The 18,027-nt window shown below is 33.3% G+C and overlaps 1 protein-coding gene across 8 annotated transcripts in view; it reads right to left on the bottom strand.

The window, feature by feature from the left end:
- Nucleotides 1–18,027, bottom strand: part of CACNA2D1 (calcium voltage-gated channel auxiliary subunit alpha2delta 1) — a 494,429-nt gene that overhangs the window by 69,934 nt on the left and 406,468 nt on the right. For all 8 annotated transcript variants that reach the window (XM_065939979.1, XM_065939980.1, XM_065939982.1 and 5 more), the window contains exons 12-15: nucleotides 17,611–17,715; nucleotides 2,932–3,010; nucleotides 2,021–2,070; nucleotides 752–841 (exon numbers count right to left, since the gene is read on the bottom strand). In XM_065939979.1, coding sequence (XP_065796051.1) covers nucleotides 752–841; nucleotides 2,021–2,070; nucleotides 2,932–3,010; nucleotides 17,611–17,715 — 324 coding nt within the window. The remainder of the gene's footprint in view (nucleotides 1–751; nucleotides 842–2,020; nucleotides 2,071–2,931; nucleotides 3,011–17,610; nucleotides 17,716–18,027) is intronic.

The following is an 18,027-nucleotide window of genomic DNA, read 5'->3' as shown; positions in this document are numbered from 1 at the left end:
CCATAAATATTTGGGGTTGTCTCTAAAGCAAGAAATTATAATATGAAGAGGTGATTAGGTTTGTGATTATTCCAGGGTGGGGTAAGATATTTGTTTATCTAGTTGCAAGTACTTCTGAGTTTTGTTGAGTCTGGTTTGAGATATGGAGGCTATCTTAAATATGGAGGAGACAGCAGACAGACTCCTGCTAGCTGAAAGTGTGAAAGTGTTAGTTGCTCAGTCATGTCTGAGTCTTTGTGACCCTGTGGAGATTCTCCAGGCAAGAATAGTGGAGTGGGTTGCCACGCTCTCCTCCAGGGGATCTCCCCAACCCAGGGACCGAATCGGGTCTCCAGCATTGCAGGCGGATTCTTTACCATCTGATCTACAAGCTTCTGCTAGCTGAAATCTACTTTAAAAATACTTTCTTCACCATTCTTGTTCAAAATCTACTAATTTATGTGACTTGAGGATTTTTATTTTTACATAAAACCTCACAAAGTTACTAGAATGATCTTAAATTCAAGATTCGGGGTTTGAAACTCTGTATCCTCAATGACAACTGAAAAACAACACTTTACATCTCTGGTTTTCTATTGCACACAAGTCTAGATTCTTAACTAAATTATGTAAATTCTAGCAAAGAAGGTTGTGATAGAAGGAATTCTGAAAGGGATTCATGAAGAGAAAAAGAGAAATGGAAGCTAGAGACAAACAGAAGTCAGCTGTGTGCTTCTGTTGTAGCAGTCTTTGGTTAAACAGCCTAGCTTACCAGTGCATCCAGGTATACATTTGTCCACTGGACTTGCTTAGCTTTGTCACCAGCTAAAACCATTGGTCTTCCCAGAACATCCAAATATTCCTATATATAAACACATTAAAAAATTTAAGTGGTTGATAACTAGGAATGCAGTGCTAAGAAAAAAAAAAAAAAAACTCCACAGAGAAAAATTTACCTAGAGGTAAAAATGAAGATGGAATTAAAATTATTAAAGAGTGTTAAGCATATAATCATTCAGTTTCTACTTTGGGTACTCCATAAATGGAATGTCTGCATACTCAGAATTAACAATATTTGACTTGTATTATTTATACAATGTATCTACCCCAGTTTTTTTTTCTCTCCTAACAAAACATTCTCTTTCTGAGGTACAGCCAAGGATAAGTGAAATAAGTTCCCTGTGAATTGTTTTATGTTAATCTAAACTATTTAAGGCTCTGTGATTTACTGGATGGAACTGCACAAATTTGAAATAATAAAGCAGCCACATACTTGTTTTCATATCACAGATTGTTTGGCTGAAATTCAAAACTACATTTAAACATATCAAAAATAAATGAAATACTGTGCCAAACCTAGACATCAGGCTTGAATGCAGCTGCTGTTTCATTTCAAAACTCAACATATTCAGTATTCATTTCCACAAAAGCCATGTTATTTGCGCTAAATTTTGACTTAGCTATTTTGTAGACTTTCAGTTATGTTTAAAACTGAATAAATGATTTTAAATAGAAATTTATGAATATTTAAAGATAATATATATTTAAATTAGCTTATTGGTTCAATCTACCTATTTAACAAGTATGTTTTCAACTGAATAGCTGTAGAAAAACCATCTCCTTATTGTAAGTTGAAAATAATTTTTGTTTAATTTTCTATGTTGAACCTATAATTTGGGGAAACTCAGTTAAATGATTTGCCATAGAAACAAGTTGAAATTATATGATGAGATTGTTAGTAAATTGATTTTATTTATTTTCTATGATGCTTTTAAAACAGGAGAAGACAAACATAATTATACATCTTTGTCTGAGTTTCAATTACTTAAAAACACTTGGAACTTTAGTGAAATAAAAACCAATACATTACCATGATACTCATTATTTTATTATGAATGTAATAGTATGAATTATTTATTCATGTAATACTATCAATTATTCATTCATTTTCACTTATTTTCTTCATATTGAGCATATTTAAAGGAGCAGAGAAATATCTTAGTTTGAAAAAACACTTTAAACAAGTTTTAAATAACCATACCTGAGTATTGATTCTTATTGCTCCAATGGAAGGAATTTCATAATAATAACCTGAAATATACACACATATACACAACAGATTTATATGTTTACATACTATGATATAATAAAAAACACAGAACTATTTTATGGCTTTCTAGGAGAAACTGAGTACTTCTAATTCAGCAAACACTAAAATATCAATACCACTGATCAGTTTGAAAAATGTATGATTAATGTAAACTCATAGCAAATACACAAGCTTTATCAGAAACTTCACTACATTTCTCATATTGTATAAAATAAATGTCATTTTTCTAAAAGCAGTAGAAAATCTATTATCATCAAAAATTGTTTTCATTGGAGAAATAATTAAAAGTATACAATGATGGGTATCTCACAATTTTATAGTATATAAAATATCTGCCAAAATATAACTTTCAGAATGAATCTAGGCTCTTTCTATTGTCATGTGTCATTTTTCAAATAACACCTTTTTTCTGAGTATAAATGAAATATAGATTCACTATACAAAGTCTGAATTATCTAGAAATGTATAACACATATAAAAAAATAATCCAGCCACTCAGGAAAAAAGTACATATAATGTTATACTTTCTGATATCTAAGTTTTACACAACTCAGATATTATTTGATTCTTAATTCTTCATGCAAAGTTATATTTGATCAGAATCACTAGTATAATTCAATAAAATATAACACTATAATGTCAAAGTAACACTATAATGTAATGTAACACTGAAGTCAAAGTTTGTGTGTTTTCTCTAGAGAAAATATCTTCTGCATCTTAATCTTGCCTCAATTTAAAAATGAGTTACAACTTTAGAGTATTTTAAATGATAATATGTAGAAGTGATAACTACTAAATTCATCTTCTTTTAATAAAATATGGTCATTAAACAGACTTGTTACCTTTATTTTCACAGGCCATCCATTGAATAGGTCCTCTGTCATAATTATGTTGACCAACTGAAAATGTGAATACACGGACCTGATGAATTTAAAAATGAGTATCCGGTTAGGCTGCATAAAATTTAATTGAAAGGCAAAACAAAAGAGCTAAAATGAAAGATAAATAAAGCATGTTTTTCAGTTATTTAATGTGACAAGAAAATTGAGGCCACTAAATCACTTAGGAAGGCACCAGAGAGAAACCACATAATCTACTCTAAACATAGACTTTGGTTACTAAATTTAAGTTAGTACTTGGGTGCTCTGCATCATATCCCGATTCCGTGGCAGGATCGTGACTAAGGTTTCATTAGCAGAAATGGCATCTTTTAGATTCAACCCAACATCAGCTGTCTCACCTGGTTAAAACATATTATTCACATATCTAGTCACTGCAAAAAAAATCCTACTTAATAGGTACAAGGCTATAAAAATCCATATAAAAAGGAGGTCACTCTACGTTTAGTTGCTTAGAATATTATACTTAATGATAGTTTCACTACTTCTCACATCATGCAAATATTTAACATGCACATGTATGAGTATGATGTTAGTCATATGACTTACTTTCTATAAAAGATGACTAACATATAAATAAATATTTTAAGCTCTGAGCATTTTTAAAAAGAATTAAAATATTGACTTCTTCTAATATGCAAATATTTTAAAATGTAATTGTGATACTGTTCAATTATTGTAATTTATATATTCATTGGAAGGTGCTGAATTTAAATAGTATAAAAGTATAGAAAATAAATTCAATGAGGTCAATAACTATTTAATAAAACGGTTACTTGACTTACACTGATTTTTACCAATTTAGTAATCAGAGTAAACCAATACTCTAAGTTCAACAGTTTAGCTTTTTCTAAAGATAAACATGCAGAAAAGCACTTTTCCATGAATTCATGGTCTGGTTTGAACTATGTTAAGAGCTTTTCCCTAATTCATGTCGATTGACTGTTTGAATTGACATTTTCTAATTGTTTCATCTGTTTCATCTTTCGCACTGACTGCAGAGCACAAATCTCAAGAGATTCCACATCTGGTCTCTGTTCTTTCGCTGGTCTTGGCCACACAGAGATCACATCATAACAACCCTTGCCCCAGAAAGTACACTGGGGAGGTTGTTGTTTCACTTGTAAAGTTTCACTCAAGCCACTCGTCCAGGTTTGCCTTGGCTAGTTATGCAAGAAGCCATTTGGTGAACACATCAGAGTTTTAATCACCCCAAACTGTAAAGACAGGTGACTGGTTCTAGCTTAACAGAAGTTGGTGACACCTACCCTTCTCTCCCTTAATCCTTCAAAATACAAAAATCTAGTTTCATTTCCTAAAATCTTCAATTGGTCATTTTGGGGGATATGCATTTTAGTGGAGTGTTACTACTTAACAGAGTTAAAATTACTCCTAAATGGATTATTCTCATGAATGGGTTGGCCACCCTACTGATAATTCAATTTAATTGCCATACCTTAAAAAATTGTCATGTGAATTCAGGACACGGAAACAATTCAGATGTTCTAGAAAGTATCTGGGGATCACTTTCATGATTAACATTTGAAAGCATGCCTCAAATGTTCAATTTAAAGCACTGCTTTGTCTGTTGTTTCTCTTACCACAACAGTATTCCAGTAAAATGGTTTCCATAAGGTACTTTTCAGTACAAGGACATAAATGAATAAGACTAAATGAATTATTATTACATATCTACATCCCTAGAAATCAAGCATTTCTAATAACATAGAGGCTAGACATACATAGACATACACCATGTGATTATTTTGACTGATGTTATTCAAACAGTCCAAATAAACACTATCATTTTCATTAAGTATAATGCTCTAAGCAACTAAAGGTAGAGTGACCTCCTTTCTATATAGATTTTTGTAACACAGGCAAAAAACATACTAGTAAAAAAACAACAACAAAACATATTGCTTGATTTGTTTTACTACAGAAGTTTTGCCTGACCCTAATTGTTGGCCTACATGGAAACCTCAGCTGTTGATCAAATTAAAGAATTCAGAATCATAGCTGGGTGTCAAAGTGTACATTGTCATAATTAATTATAATTTAATAAAAGCTTAATACACACTTTTTTTTTTACACGTTTTCTTCTCTGTCCTTATTCATTTATCATATAGGTCCTTCCTTGGCTATTTGAATATAAGATGCATTAACTGATTTGAAAAGACCCTGATGCTGGGAAAGATTGAGGGCAGGGGGAGAAGGGGACAACAGTGGATGAGACGGTTGGATGGCATCACTGACTCAATGGACATGAGTCTGGGTGAACTCCGGGAGTTGGTGATGGACAGGGAGGCCTGGCCTGCTGTGGTTCATGGGGTCGCAAAGAGTTGGACACGACTGAGCAACTGAACTGAACTGACTGAATCATTCCTGTATTATGAATGTATAATTTTTAACTCACTTTGCAAATCTGCCTTATGATAGATGTTTCTAAAGATATTTTTCTGAAAATATCCTCCCAATGGTAACTAAAATCTTAATAATGACAAATTCAACCTTTCTACAGTTTCAGCAACTGGCTTGCCACTACAATAGTTATAAAATCTTGCTAGTATATCTAAAAACTTATTTTTTCTCTTGGTAGATATACATACATGTATATGTGTGTATACATACAAACATGCAAGCATGTTACACATGCATGTTACACAAAACATGCATGTAGTTAATGATTTTATAGATTATTTTAGAATTTTCTAAAATGACTTGATAAATATATATATTTGATTGAGATGTTTAACATAAATCAAATATAAATTTTTAATTCTTTCTATGACAAAGAAAAAGTTCACATTAACATTACTTCAGTTTCACATCAAACATAAAATCAAATATAAAAAGTTCAATATCAATTTTTAATTCTTTCTATGACAATGAAAAGATCCACGTGAATATTATACTGTGCCCATGCTGACTTTTGTCTTTGCTTTAAATATTTGAACTAATTATTTAATAAGATTTTAACTAGATTGATTTCATAATCAGGTGTGATATTCAACATTTCATAGTACATATATACAATGAATTGATGAAGTTTAAAAAATTATTTTTGAACCCTAACTTTCCACTTGGGAGTTTTACTTTCATTTCTCCTGTTCCACACTGTATGACTGCCACCCTGTGGAAGAGTTAATGAACTGACTCAAGTGCCAAGTTTACAGAGATGGTTGCTGTCCCCTCGGTCTGACGTTTTTCATTCTTTAAGCGTACCATTTTTCTTAAGCTATAAATTTGGAGAAATAAAATAATAAAGTGTTTCCTTGAAATAGGCACAATTTAGAGATTAAGGTAAACTACATTCTCAAAGATGTGAATTTTTAGAGGTCTTTTCTTTTTAGTGTATTTATGTGGTCTTACAGAAAAACAAATAAAATGACATTAAAAACAACAACAACAACAAAACTTTGAAACACTTAATGTGCAGTCACACAAGCTAAATATCTTATCTAAACTCTCCACTAAGTAAATTACTTTAAATCAGGCCTCCATTAAAGCAAAGTCAACTTTTGTGGAGAAAAAATTCCTTTACTTATGCCTAGTAGTACATTTTTAATCACAACACTAGATCCATAGAACAAGTACATACTGAAGACTCATTGTTGTAAGTGCAATATTCCTAGAAAATTTGCTGAATTATCCTGAACTGGTTGATGTCAGATAGGCCATGTTTTACAATGTTTACTTCTGTGAGGGTCATATATGAAACATATATGGCTATAGATGGCTTTGAAAAATATTTTTTCACATTGCTGGAGTCCAGGTCTCTAACAGAAATGAAATGGGAAGTTAGAAATTGAATAAACATTGGACTGCATTAAAACAGTTTCAGGATTGCACTATTATATCTATTAAAGTACTTTATATAGATATGAAAATAAATATTTATTAAATGAAAAAAAATTGAATACCTAAATGAGTGGTCTTAATGTTTTCCCAGAGGAATATAAGACACACTTTGATATCATCTGATATATAAATTAGTTCATTATAACAGAGTAGAGCCAAAACTAGAGTGATAGAAGCCTTGCATTCATAATCATGGGTTGTTTCTTTATACTTATATCATGGTAAATTTGTAATCTCTTTTTTGTTGTTACATAGTCTTTTTAATGGAGAAGAGAAAATTTCTTCAGGCAAGTTAAAGTATGTATACTACACATATCACTTATATGCTGTATTATTCCTAGAAAATTAAAAAAAAAATTATTGATTCATGTTTAGTTATAAAAGAATATTCACAATAGAAATTGGAATTTGAGAGCATATTTAATATAAGTAAACTTAACCAAAAATCAGTCTCTATTATTAGTTGCAAATTTATATAATTTGGCCTTCACTTGGTTCAAATATCATTTTTTCTCTGAACAGAAAATTATAATTCCATGTAAATCTGAATTATAATTTACATGTTAAGCCTGGCCTATTTGACCAGAGAAAACTTTTAATTACCAGCAAACTGGGTTACTGATTTGCTTCTTATAATACAGTACTGATGTATCCTTTAGTTCTAGACTTCTGTTACTCTGCTTTTTATTTTGTCTTGTTTGTTGAAGACAAAAATACTTGTCTTCAATTAAGATTTTTCCAAAACCACAGGGTCAACCTATTTTAAAAGTCATAGGAATTTCTTGTTTCCCAGCAGAACCCAGTTACTGGAAACTGTCACCTCAACAATTATCAGTTACCCAGAGTTCAAGTTTAATTTACAATAGGCAAATCTCCAAGGAATAATGGAAATGAGACTATGAAGAAAGAAAGCCAATAAAACTAAAATAAAAACATCAGCTATCGAATCATGTTAGAAAAATGATGTCAGAAACGGGTTTTATTAATTTACTGTGTGTACTAAAATTTTTGGCAATAAGCCTATAAAAATACTAGATTGGACTGAATATTTTAGAAGAAAATTCTACAGTCGTTTTCATAATTCACAAGAATACCAGGATCCACAGCGTTTAAAATAACACACATCTCTAGGTTTATAGCATTATGAAATAAATAAAAGTGTCCAAATGTACCTTTCACACTTAATTTATTTTATAAAGCCCAGTGATCTGAAAGGTTCTTGCAAGTCTGCAAAGATTTGATGGCTTAGTTTAATCCATTTTAGCCTCTTAAAGCTGTGAGAAGCATGTTCCTTAGTGGTGAAGTCTTGCTATCCGGCTAGAAGGAAGGATCCTGGGTGGGCAAATGATGACTGGCATGACCCCAAGGCTGCCCTGGAGAGAGAGATACACGACTAGCCAGCACACTCCTATGAAATTTGGACTGCAGAACATTTAAATGATTGATTTTGCCACTTAGTAGCTGTGTAGCTTTCAGCAAGCTCGTTAACTTCTCAAATTTTGGTTTTCTTATTTCCAAAATGGGGATGATGTTGATGGTGATAAAAACCTTTTTATCATACGCCTATTACAACTGTGAATGAAATGATACATGAAAAGCTTTTGTCTTATATGGAAAATTATAAGCACAATAAATATTAGCTACAGTAATAAAGATGACATGATGATGATGACTACAATGTCTTCTATAGTCAAACTATCAGAATTCAGTGAGGTAACATTTTCCATTTTCATGCCTCAAAAAGAACTTAATTTGAAACAATACCTTCCCAGAGGGACAAATTTGGTTTGCTTTACTGCATTTAAGAATAAACTCCATAAAGGGCCCAGGTTGGATGCGTGAGACAAGTGCTCGGGCCTGGTGCATTGGGAAGACCCAGAGGGATCAGCTCGAGAGGGAGGTGGGAGGGGGAATACATGTAAATCCACGGCTGATTCATGTCAATGTATGGCAAAAACCACTACAATATTCTAATTAGCCTCCAACTAATAAAAATAAATGGAAGAAAAAAAAAAAGAAGAAACTCCAAAGAAAAAGATACTGTCTAAATGCCGCTGTGTCCATATAAGATATGCCTGTATGGAATTTCCCAGGGCCTGACAAAGGAACGAATTTAGTAAGTGACTAGTGAGTTTATTTAAGTAAATCACACTAAGCAACTTTAAAAAGGAAACCGAAATGCAGTAGCTTTTGCTTACATGATCTTAAGGGACCTAGCTGATATCTCTCTTACATGTCTTTCATGTCGGTACATAACATAGATACATGCCCTTGGGATTATGTTGGTCTTTAAAAATGTTAACAATTACAATGAATCATCCTTGTATATTAAGATTATAAGGGAGCAAGTTCAGGTTCCCCTTCTATCTGAATGCACTGACAGGATTGGATAACAGAGGAAAAAGCCATGGACACATTTCATTTCTAAGCAATTTAGCTCTGCAGAGACTATTGTCAGCTGAGAGGTCACAACATAAGTGATATACTTATTTCAGATGTTCCTCTTGGGTAATGCTAAATACTTCACTGACTCTAATAATGAGAATACTCATGAAAAACTATGTGTTGGACTGATTAGTATGAAAAGAGAGGTGGCATCAATCCAATCATTTTTTATATGAACTTAAGTCCCCCTAATTCTTACAATGACCTATGCAAGGGTAGAACATTAATTTTACTCTACATTCTACTTTTGCCTTCTCATACTGTTTATGGGGTTCAAAGAATGTTCAAACTACCGTACAACTGCACTCATCTCACCTGCTAGCAAGGTAATGTTCAGCCCTCCAAAGCTAGGCTTCAACAGTAAGTGAACTGAGAACTTCCAGATGTACAAGATGGATTCAGAAAAGGGAGAGGAAACAGAGATCAAATTGCAACATCCATGGAGTCATAGAAAAACCTAGAGAATTCCAGAAAAATATTTACTTCTGCTTCATTGACTATGCTAATGTCTTTGACTGTGTGGATCACAACGAACCGTAGAAAATTCTTAAAGAGATGGGAATACCAGACCACCTTACCTGCCTCCGAAGAAACCTGTATGCAGGTCAACAAGAACCAGACATGGAACAATGACTGGTTCAAAATTAGGAAAGAAGTATGTCAAGGCTGTATATTGTCACCCTGCTTATTTAAATTCTATACAGAGTACATCATGCGAAATGCTGGGCTGAATGAAGCACAAGCTGGAATCAAGATGGTCGGGAGAAATAGCAATAACCTCAGATATAAAGATGACATCACCCTTATGGCAGAAAGCAAAGAAGAGCTAAAGAGCCTCTTAATGAAAATGAAAGAGGAAAGTGAAAAAGCTGGCTTGAAATTCAACTAAGATGATGGCATCTGGTCTCATCACTTCATGGAAAATAGGGAAACTATAGAAACAGTGACAGACTTTATTTTCTTGGGCTCCAAAATCACTGCAGATGTTGACTGTAGCCATAAAATTAAAAGACACTTGCTCCTTAGAGGAAAAGCCATGACAAACCTAGCAGCATATTAACAAAAAGATATTACTTTCCCAACGAAGGTCCATCTAGTCAAAGCCTGGTTTTTTCAGCAGTCATGTATGGATGTGAGAGCTGGACCATAAGAAAGGCTGAGTGACAGAAAAAAGAAAAAAGAAAAAAAAAAAAAAAAAGGCTGAGTGACAAAGAACTGATGCTTTCAAATTATGGTTTTGAAGACTCTTGAGAATTCATTGGACTGCAAGGAGATCAAACCAGTAAATCCTAAAGGAAATAAACCCCAAATATTATTCATTGGAAAGGCTGATGCTGAAACTGAAGCTCCAATACTTTGGCCACCCTGATGAGAAGAGTCAACTCATTGGAAAAGACCCTGATGCTGGGAAAGATTGAAGGCAGGAGGAGAAGGGGATGACAGAGGACGAGATGATTGGATGGCATCACTGACTCAATGGACACAATTTTGAGCAAGCTCCAGGAGATGGTGAAGGACGGGGAAACCTGGCACACTGCAGTCCACGGGGTTTCGTAGAGTCGGACACAACTCAGCAACTGAACAACGGCAACAATAACATTCCACTTATAAGGAAAAAATATAATTTTAAACTATTTTTTTGTAAAAGATCAAAGCTATTCAGTATCATATATGAATGTTTTACAGTTTACTATAGGAGATTATTTATTGTATATTTACATTTATTCATTTATGTTGGGCATCTTCAGTCATTACTCAGCAACCACTGTGCATCAAGCCCTTCTTAGCCTTTAAGGAGTCAATGGTAGGTTTATAAGCTGATACAACCCCTACCTCCTAGAGTTTTTAACAGAAGAGAGTTCAAGATAACGTAAATAAGTACATAATTAAAATAATAAAAATGGTAATCTGGGAGGAAGAAAACAAAGAGAAAAGATGGTACTGAAATAGAGAATAATGGGGACCACTCTAGAAATTCTGAGCAGGGAAGATCTCTGTGTGGAGCTACATGGCAAGCAGAGCTTTCAGTCCAAGAAGACCGCCTCAGGAAAAGCAGAACAAGAATGCCCTTCCTGGTACTGTGATTTCACGTCAACAAAAGGCAATCCCAATTTTAGGTGGCACAATTCTGCCTAGAAATTATTTCAAGTGTATTTGTGGCACTCTATGGCCTACGTCATGTAAAATACTTTCTGTTTAATGTAATACTTATTCTAACATTTCAGTGGATCTGTTCTAGCCATCAAATTAAGGACTCTGTAAAATGTAGGAAAGTAATAATACTCAGACCCAAAGAAAATGTTCCTTAGTTTAGGCAATGAATTCTCAATACTAATTTCATTCTAAGAACACAAATGTAAACAAATCTGCCAGAGAAGACACTACACAAAAACATGCACATGACATGAATTTTAAGTTGATCATCTGTTGACAGGGCCAATATTACTTATAATTATTGTTTTTAGTTATACCTTAACTCCAGCACAAGTAATATATTTGGCTTTTATGAACACAGCTATAGTTGCCATTCTAAAATTGAAAATCCTTTGGAAACGGTTGAAAGTACCAAATTACATGAAAAATTTTAAAAACAGTGCATTTCTACAGTATTAAATATTCTACAAGTCTGAATTTCTTCTATTATCAGAGGTTTGAACATTCCTTCAAAAGGCTTCATTTTTGCCTGATGGAGAAGCTAGGCAGAGACTACCAAGAAGGCAATGTATTATTTCCCATGAATTATTTTTCCTACCATATGTTGAAAAAGTAGTTGATGATTTTCACTTTTACTGTATAAAACACATATACAGATTTAGCCATTTGTGACTTGCTTTATATTTTTGTAGGTTATAGATTATTTCTCTTCTGGATCTGACAAAAAATAGAAAAGACTGCCAATTGTTTTTGAAAGAATCTAAAAAATAAAGCATCTACTGTCAGGCAATTATAACTTTTCAGCTATGCATTCTTTATTTTACAAAATTATTCCACATCTATCATATGCATTTTTTTAATTTGTTCTTCTCATTCAGTTTACTAGCTATTTTGAAATACTCATTTTATAGATTTTTGAATGTCTTTTTATTTTTGATTAATTCTGAGAATTAACCTAAGAATCCAAGAACTATTTTATAGCTGGCTAGACAATCTTAAGTGTATACTGCTAACCAATCTCTTTGCTAATCTACAGAAAATTAAATATCTTTACTTTTGCTAGACCTGGGAATTATCTTTCAACTCTGTATCTGGTGTCAGTTTCCTTTGTTCATGTGTTTGGAATCTATGATAGAGTTCATTTTGGTTTTGGCACCATTTATAAGGCAGTTTCATACACATGGTTGAGCCCTAAGGAATGGCAGAGTTGCAGGTAAAGAAAGATTAGAAAGTGAATGCATTTTAATGTGGAACAGCTGTGTGAGGAGATTAACATGGACTCAGTTTTAAGCTGTACCTATCTATAATCAGGTAGATTAATTCCCAAGAGTAATACATTTCAAAAGAACCCAAACATTTTGTTCTAATTCTCAAACCTTTTGGCCTCATTAAATTGTGCTCTGTATCTGCAAACTCATTCATCAGCTCTCTGGGTGGACCTCATCACACCTATCTGGGTTGCTCTGAATGATTTCTAATGTCATCTGGATGACAAATGGGTTTAAATGAAGCATTCAGTCACATTCATGCCAAGCAAAAGGCCTGGGGAGAAAGTAGAATTCAAAAAGAGGTTTTCAGATATTTTTTTTTCTTTAAAAGCTCTCCAAATTCTGTGACTTTGCAATTTCGATATTTTTAAGCTACAAGTGAATGTCTATCTTAAGGGGCATGTTTTAAAGTAAAATTATAGTTGAATATAGAATTTTACATATTGAAAGTTTTCATTTTACTATCAAATTTCAGTTTTACACATTGGCCATTTGAAAGAAAATGTAGCTAGTTAAGTTCTGAGTTGATAAATTTATTGCATAATAAATATGAATTTTGTAGGTAAATAACTGGTCATACACATCCTTAGATAACACAGATAGACAAGGATCTTCCATGCATCCACATGTCTGAGGGTGGCAAATCTCTCACACTGGGTGGATGAGTGGAAGGTAGAAAAGTCAGAATAAGTAGGGGAAGTGAGAAAGGGTTTGACAGTTTATCCCAAACCATTTGAAGACATATTAAAGATGGTGGGAAAATCTCTCTTACACACACTAGTTGCATATATACACCCATGGCATAAACAGTTAATTGTGAAATGTTGTCTTGACAAAATACAAACACATTAAAAAACATAAGTGACTTAAAAATTGTCTGCTATCATCACTGCTAGTGGATAAAAACATGCAAATACCAAGAGACAAATTTTTTGTCTAACATAGTTTTCCACATTAGAAAATTTAAAAAGTCATTGAACTTGGAAGCAGAGTGCAATGAAATGTGGCATAACAATGGTTCAGATATACAATTACTAATTGTCTAATTCAGAAATCTGTGCTCTGGATCTCTCAATCCCTCCTCTTTCAAGGATCTCCATCGAAAAGGGAGCCCTGTTACACTGTTGGTGGGAATGCAAACTAGTACAGCCACTATGGAGAACAGTGTGGAGATTCCTTAAAAAACTGGAAATAGAACTGCCATATGACCAAGCAATCCCACTGCTGGGCATACACACCAAGGAAACCAGAATTGAAAGAGACACGTGCACCCCAATGTTCATCGCAGCACTGTTTATAATAGCCAGGACATGGAAGCAATCTAGATGCCCATCAGCAGACGAATGGATAAGGAAGCTATGGTACATATACACAATGGAGTATTACTCAGCCATTAAAAAGAATTCATTTGAGTCAGTTCTAATGAGGTGGATGAAACTGGAGCCCATTATACAGAGTGAAGTAAGCCAGAAAGAAAAACACCAATACAGGATACTAATGCATATGTACGGAATTTAGAAAGATGGTAACAATAACCCTGTATGCGAGACAGCAAAAGAGACACAGATGTATTGAACAGTCTTTTGGACTCTGTGGGAGAGGGTGAGGGCTGGATGATATGGGAGAATGGCATTGAAACATGAAAATTATCATATGTGAAATAAATAGCCAGTCCAGGTTCAATGCATGATATAGGGTGCTCGGGGCTGGTGCAGTGGGATAACCCAGAGGGATGGGATGGGGAGGGAGGTGGGAGGGGGGGTTCAGGATGGGGAACACATGTAAATCCATGGCTGATTCATGTCAATGTATAGCAAAAACCAATACAATATTGTAAAGTAAAAAAAAAAAAAAAAAAGATCTCCATCAATTATTCTTTCTCTGTTTTGTATCTATAAGCTTTCTCTGTCTGAATATCCCTTTACTAATCTTAAGTTAAAATAATGACTTAGCTCTTCCATTGTTAAAAAAAACATGTATGCATGCACACGCATGTGTGCAAAACTTCACCCAGAGTTGACTGTCTTAATTTTTCCTAATGTTTCTTAACAAATTTGCAAATATTTTAGAAAAAAATTAGTTTATATTCAGATTTCCATTTCCTTATTCTTTGATCACTTTTTAACCACTTGTCAGTGGTCGAAATTTACTCATAGCACTTTACATAAGAGAGCTAAGCCAAAGTTCCACACATGGTCCCTTGTTTCTAGAGATATGATTGACAGAATCAATGTCCATTTAAAACAGATATAAATGTATGTTCATATACCTGTGTATGTAAATATGTATACATGTATAAGAGTGTGTATCACAGAACTTTGCTACAGTCCCTAAATTAGACTCCCATTAAAAAAAAATGTAGTTTCTAATTCCAAGGATATCTTAATTTTTCTTAGCTAACTATACATTTATTTTAAAAATCATAGAAAGCACTGCCTACTTACTTTTCAAAGTTTCTTTGGAACTCACAGAAATTCTATGTCCTTAGGATAAGTGTGTGTCCTTACAGCAGAGAGATATTATTAATAGGCAAACAGCAAGATTGTTGAGTAAGATTAGATTCATCAGTTTTAAATAGTGAATGTGATATGAATCATTTCTTATGTGGTTTAGAATGTCACAAAATGACTTTGTTTAAAACATGGAGTTCCTATAAAAGGTGAAGGAGATGAGAAGCAGTGTTTCAAGATAGTAATATTTAGATTGGACATTTTTTGGATATATACATAGAAAAATGGCTTTCAACTAGTAAACTTTTCATTTATTCAATCAACTAGACAATTCGTGAAAATGGAGGGTAGGATACAGTTGTTTTCCTTATGACATAAAATCTCTTTTATGGAAAAAAAGAAAATTATGATATGCCTCCAAGACATGTTATTGTATTCTGCATGCAAAAAGAGTTTTTGGAGAGGAAAAAAATAAATAACAAGTTTATTATTTTTCTCTTTTTATACATTTAAATTCTTTTATTTAAACTTGTTAAACTTTTTTGTACTCTGAAATTAAAATATATCTCTGGCACAAATTGCAATACAGAATGCAATATTCATTGCCATATTTAAGAAACTCTTCCAAATATTCAGAGGTGAATGATAATTCTGCTTGTTAGTTTGGATGATATCAAAATCAAAGAAAAGATGATTTAACTAAACTTATATTCATTAAAAAATGAAAAGCACTGGGGCTGTTACTTATACACCTCTATCATAATAAAAAATACTTAAACTTATGACTAGAAGATGCTAAAAAGTCCTTTCTAAATTATCAGTGTATGATTAATTAGAAGAATACTGAAGTAAATATTAATAGAAGTGAATTTAGATTAAATCTATTTTATTACATTTGAATTCTTCAAAACATGGTAATTTCATATCACTGAGAATATTTAAATAAGTGAAATATTCCTTAACCCAGATTATTTTTTATGATTATGAATTTGTTCTATAACAGAAATCATGCTTCCAACTTTTGTTAGACACTTTCAAGTTTTATTTATTGCCATGTATTGAGAACTAACTCTGATTTTGTGCTTCTCGTAGGATGCTGAGAGTTCATAGGTAAACAACACAAAGGCCTAGTCACGTGGGACCTTGTCATCAGAGGGTGAACAGGGAAAAGAGCTCGTGGGTAGCCTAAGTGTGCAGAGACCTGGAGGGCTCAGACACTGACTACGGGATCAGAGCACACGCAGCTGGACCACCATCAAGGGGAGGAAAGGAGCGTAGGGTCGTCCTCCCGGGGGGGCTGACTGCCCTGAATTCTCAACAATGAGTAGCAGTTACTAAAAGTAAGAAATGTATATCATATCTTGATGCATCTGTCTTTTCATTCTAATGATATTTCTGAAACAAACATGCACAATAACAAGATACCACTCGAAACATTTATAGCCTATTAACAGTTCAGTCCATTTAACAACTGTTTCAAAAGGAATGGCTCTTCTATATAATCAAAGTCACCAGCTGTTTAAAAAAACTTAACCCTCGCATTAAGCTTATGTCATATGACATTATACTTTAATAGCATATGCAGTATCAAAGAGCTGAGTATTAAAACATTTTGTAAACAATTCAAAGTTATACATATGTATGTTGTCAATCTTTGAAAGTACTGCTATTTTTGAAGTGTTTCAAAGATTTTCAATACTCTACCCTATTATCCACAGTATTTTGCCTGCCAATATATATATAACTTATGTATATTTACCTAAATGTATTAATTTACATTTTTCCTTCTTTTTAATCCTTCACACACACATAAAACAATTCATTAGCATTAATGATGAGTCAATGATGAAAGTTCTAATTAAAAGCAAAGTTGATAGACATTTTACCCTGAAGGGTCCCTTGTGAAGTATATAATTTCTGTTGAAGTTCTGAAGGCGTAAGACGTAAGCTATAATTTTTCATTACTTATTTATGGATCCTTGACATTTTAGGAAATTAAGTTGAGAATCATTGTCCTCTTAAAAAATATGGAGAGTATCAGAAAATTACAATAAGCTAACAAGTAGGAGTGGTAGAAAAATAGTTACATTTGATATCTTCCACAGTATCAGTAGGTTCAGCTACACTGGTGAACTTTCAAAACAGGCCTTTGTACAATACTTTTCTCTGCAGTAAACAATCAATGAAACATATATATTCTATACAGGCCTCTATATAGGTTCAAATTATTTTATTAATGAATTAGTCATAAAGTACTTGTGAATTTCACAAAAGATATTTAACATTAAATTCAGTGATTGGCATATAATCCATGAGCTGTATGGCTTTATAATCAGCACACTAATGTTTTAACCAAAAACATCTTCCCTCACCACTCTTGCCATACTCTCTTAAAACCACCTAAATTAATATTAAATTTAAGATATCAGAAAAATTACACTCACCTTTTTGTCTTTGTTGTATTTGGTAAATATCTCCTGAGCTCTCTCTTCTCCTCCATCCGTGAACAACATGATAATCTTATTGCAGTTGGCTCTAGACACATTATACTGTAAAATATATCAATAAAATTATATATCATTCATAGTAAAAGGGAGGGAGTATAGAAGCAAAATGGAAAGACTGTGCAGGTTGCAAGTGATGACTGAAGTATCTGCCCAATAGTCATTCTAAGAACAGGTTCCTGGATCAAGCCAGGCCTGTGCCTGCCCACACAGGGCTCTGCCTCATTTTCAACACCCACCCCTCTCCCTTTCCTTGGGTATCTGATCAAATGTCAGACACCTAACCTTTGAGGGCTTTCCTGACAACTGCACTGCAAATTGCAATCTGCCCTCCCAAGCTGTATTCTTCTTTACAGC

The sequence above is a fragment of the Muntiacus reevesi genome, chromosome 6 (assembly GCF_963930625.1).
Source record: "Muntiacus reevesi chromosome 6, mMunRee1.1, whole genome shotgun sequence".
Lineage (NCBI taxonomy): Eukaryota > Metazoa > Chordata > Mammalia > Artiodactyla > Cervidae > Muntiacus > Muntiacus reevesi.
This window is presented reverse-complemented; position numbering and strand designations above follow the sequence as displayed.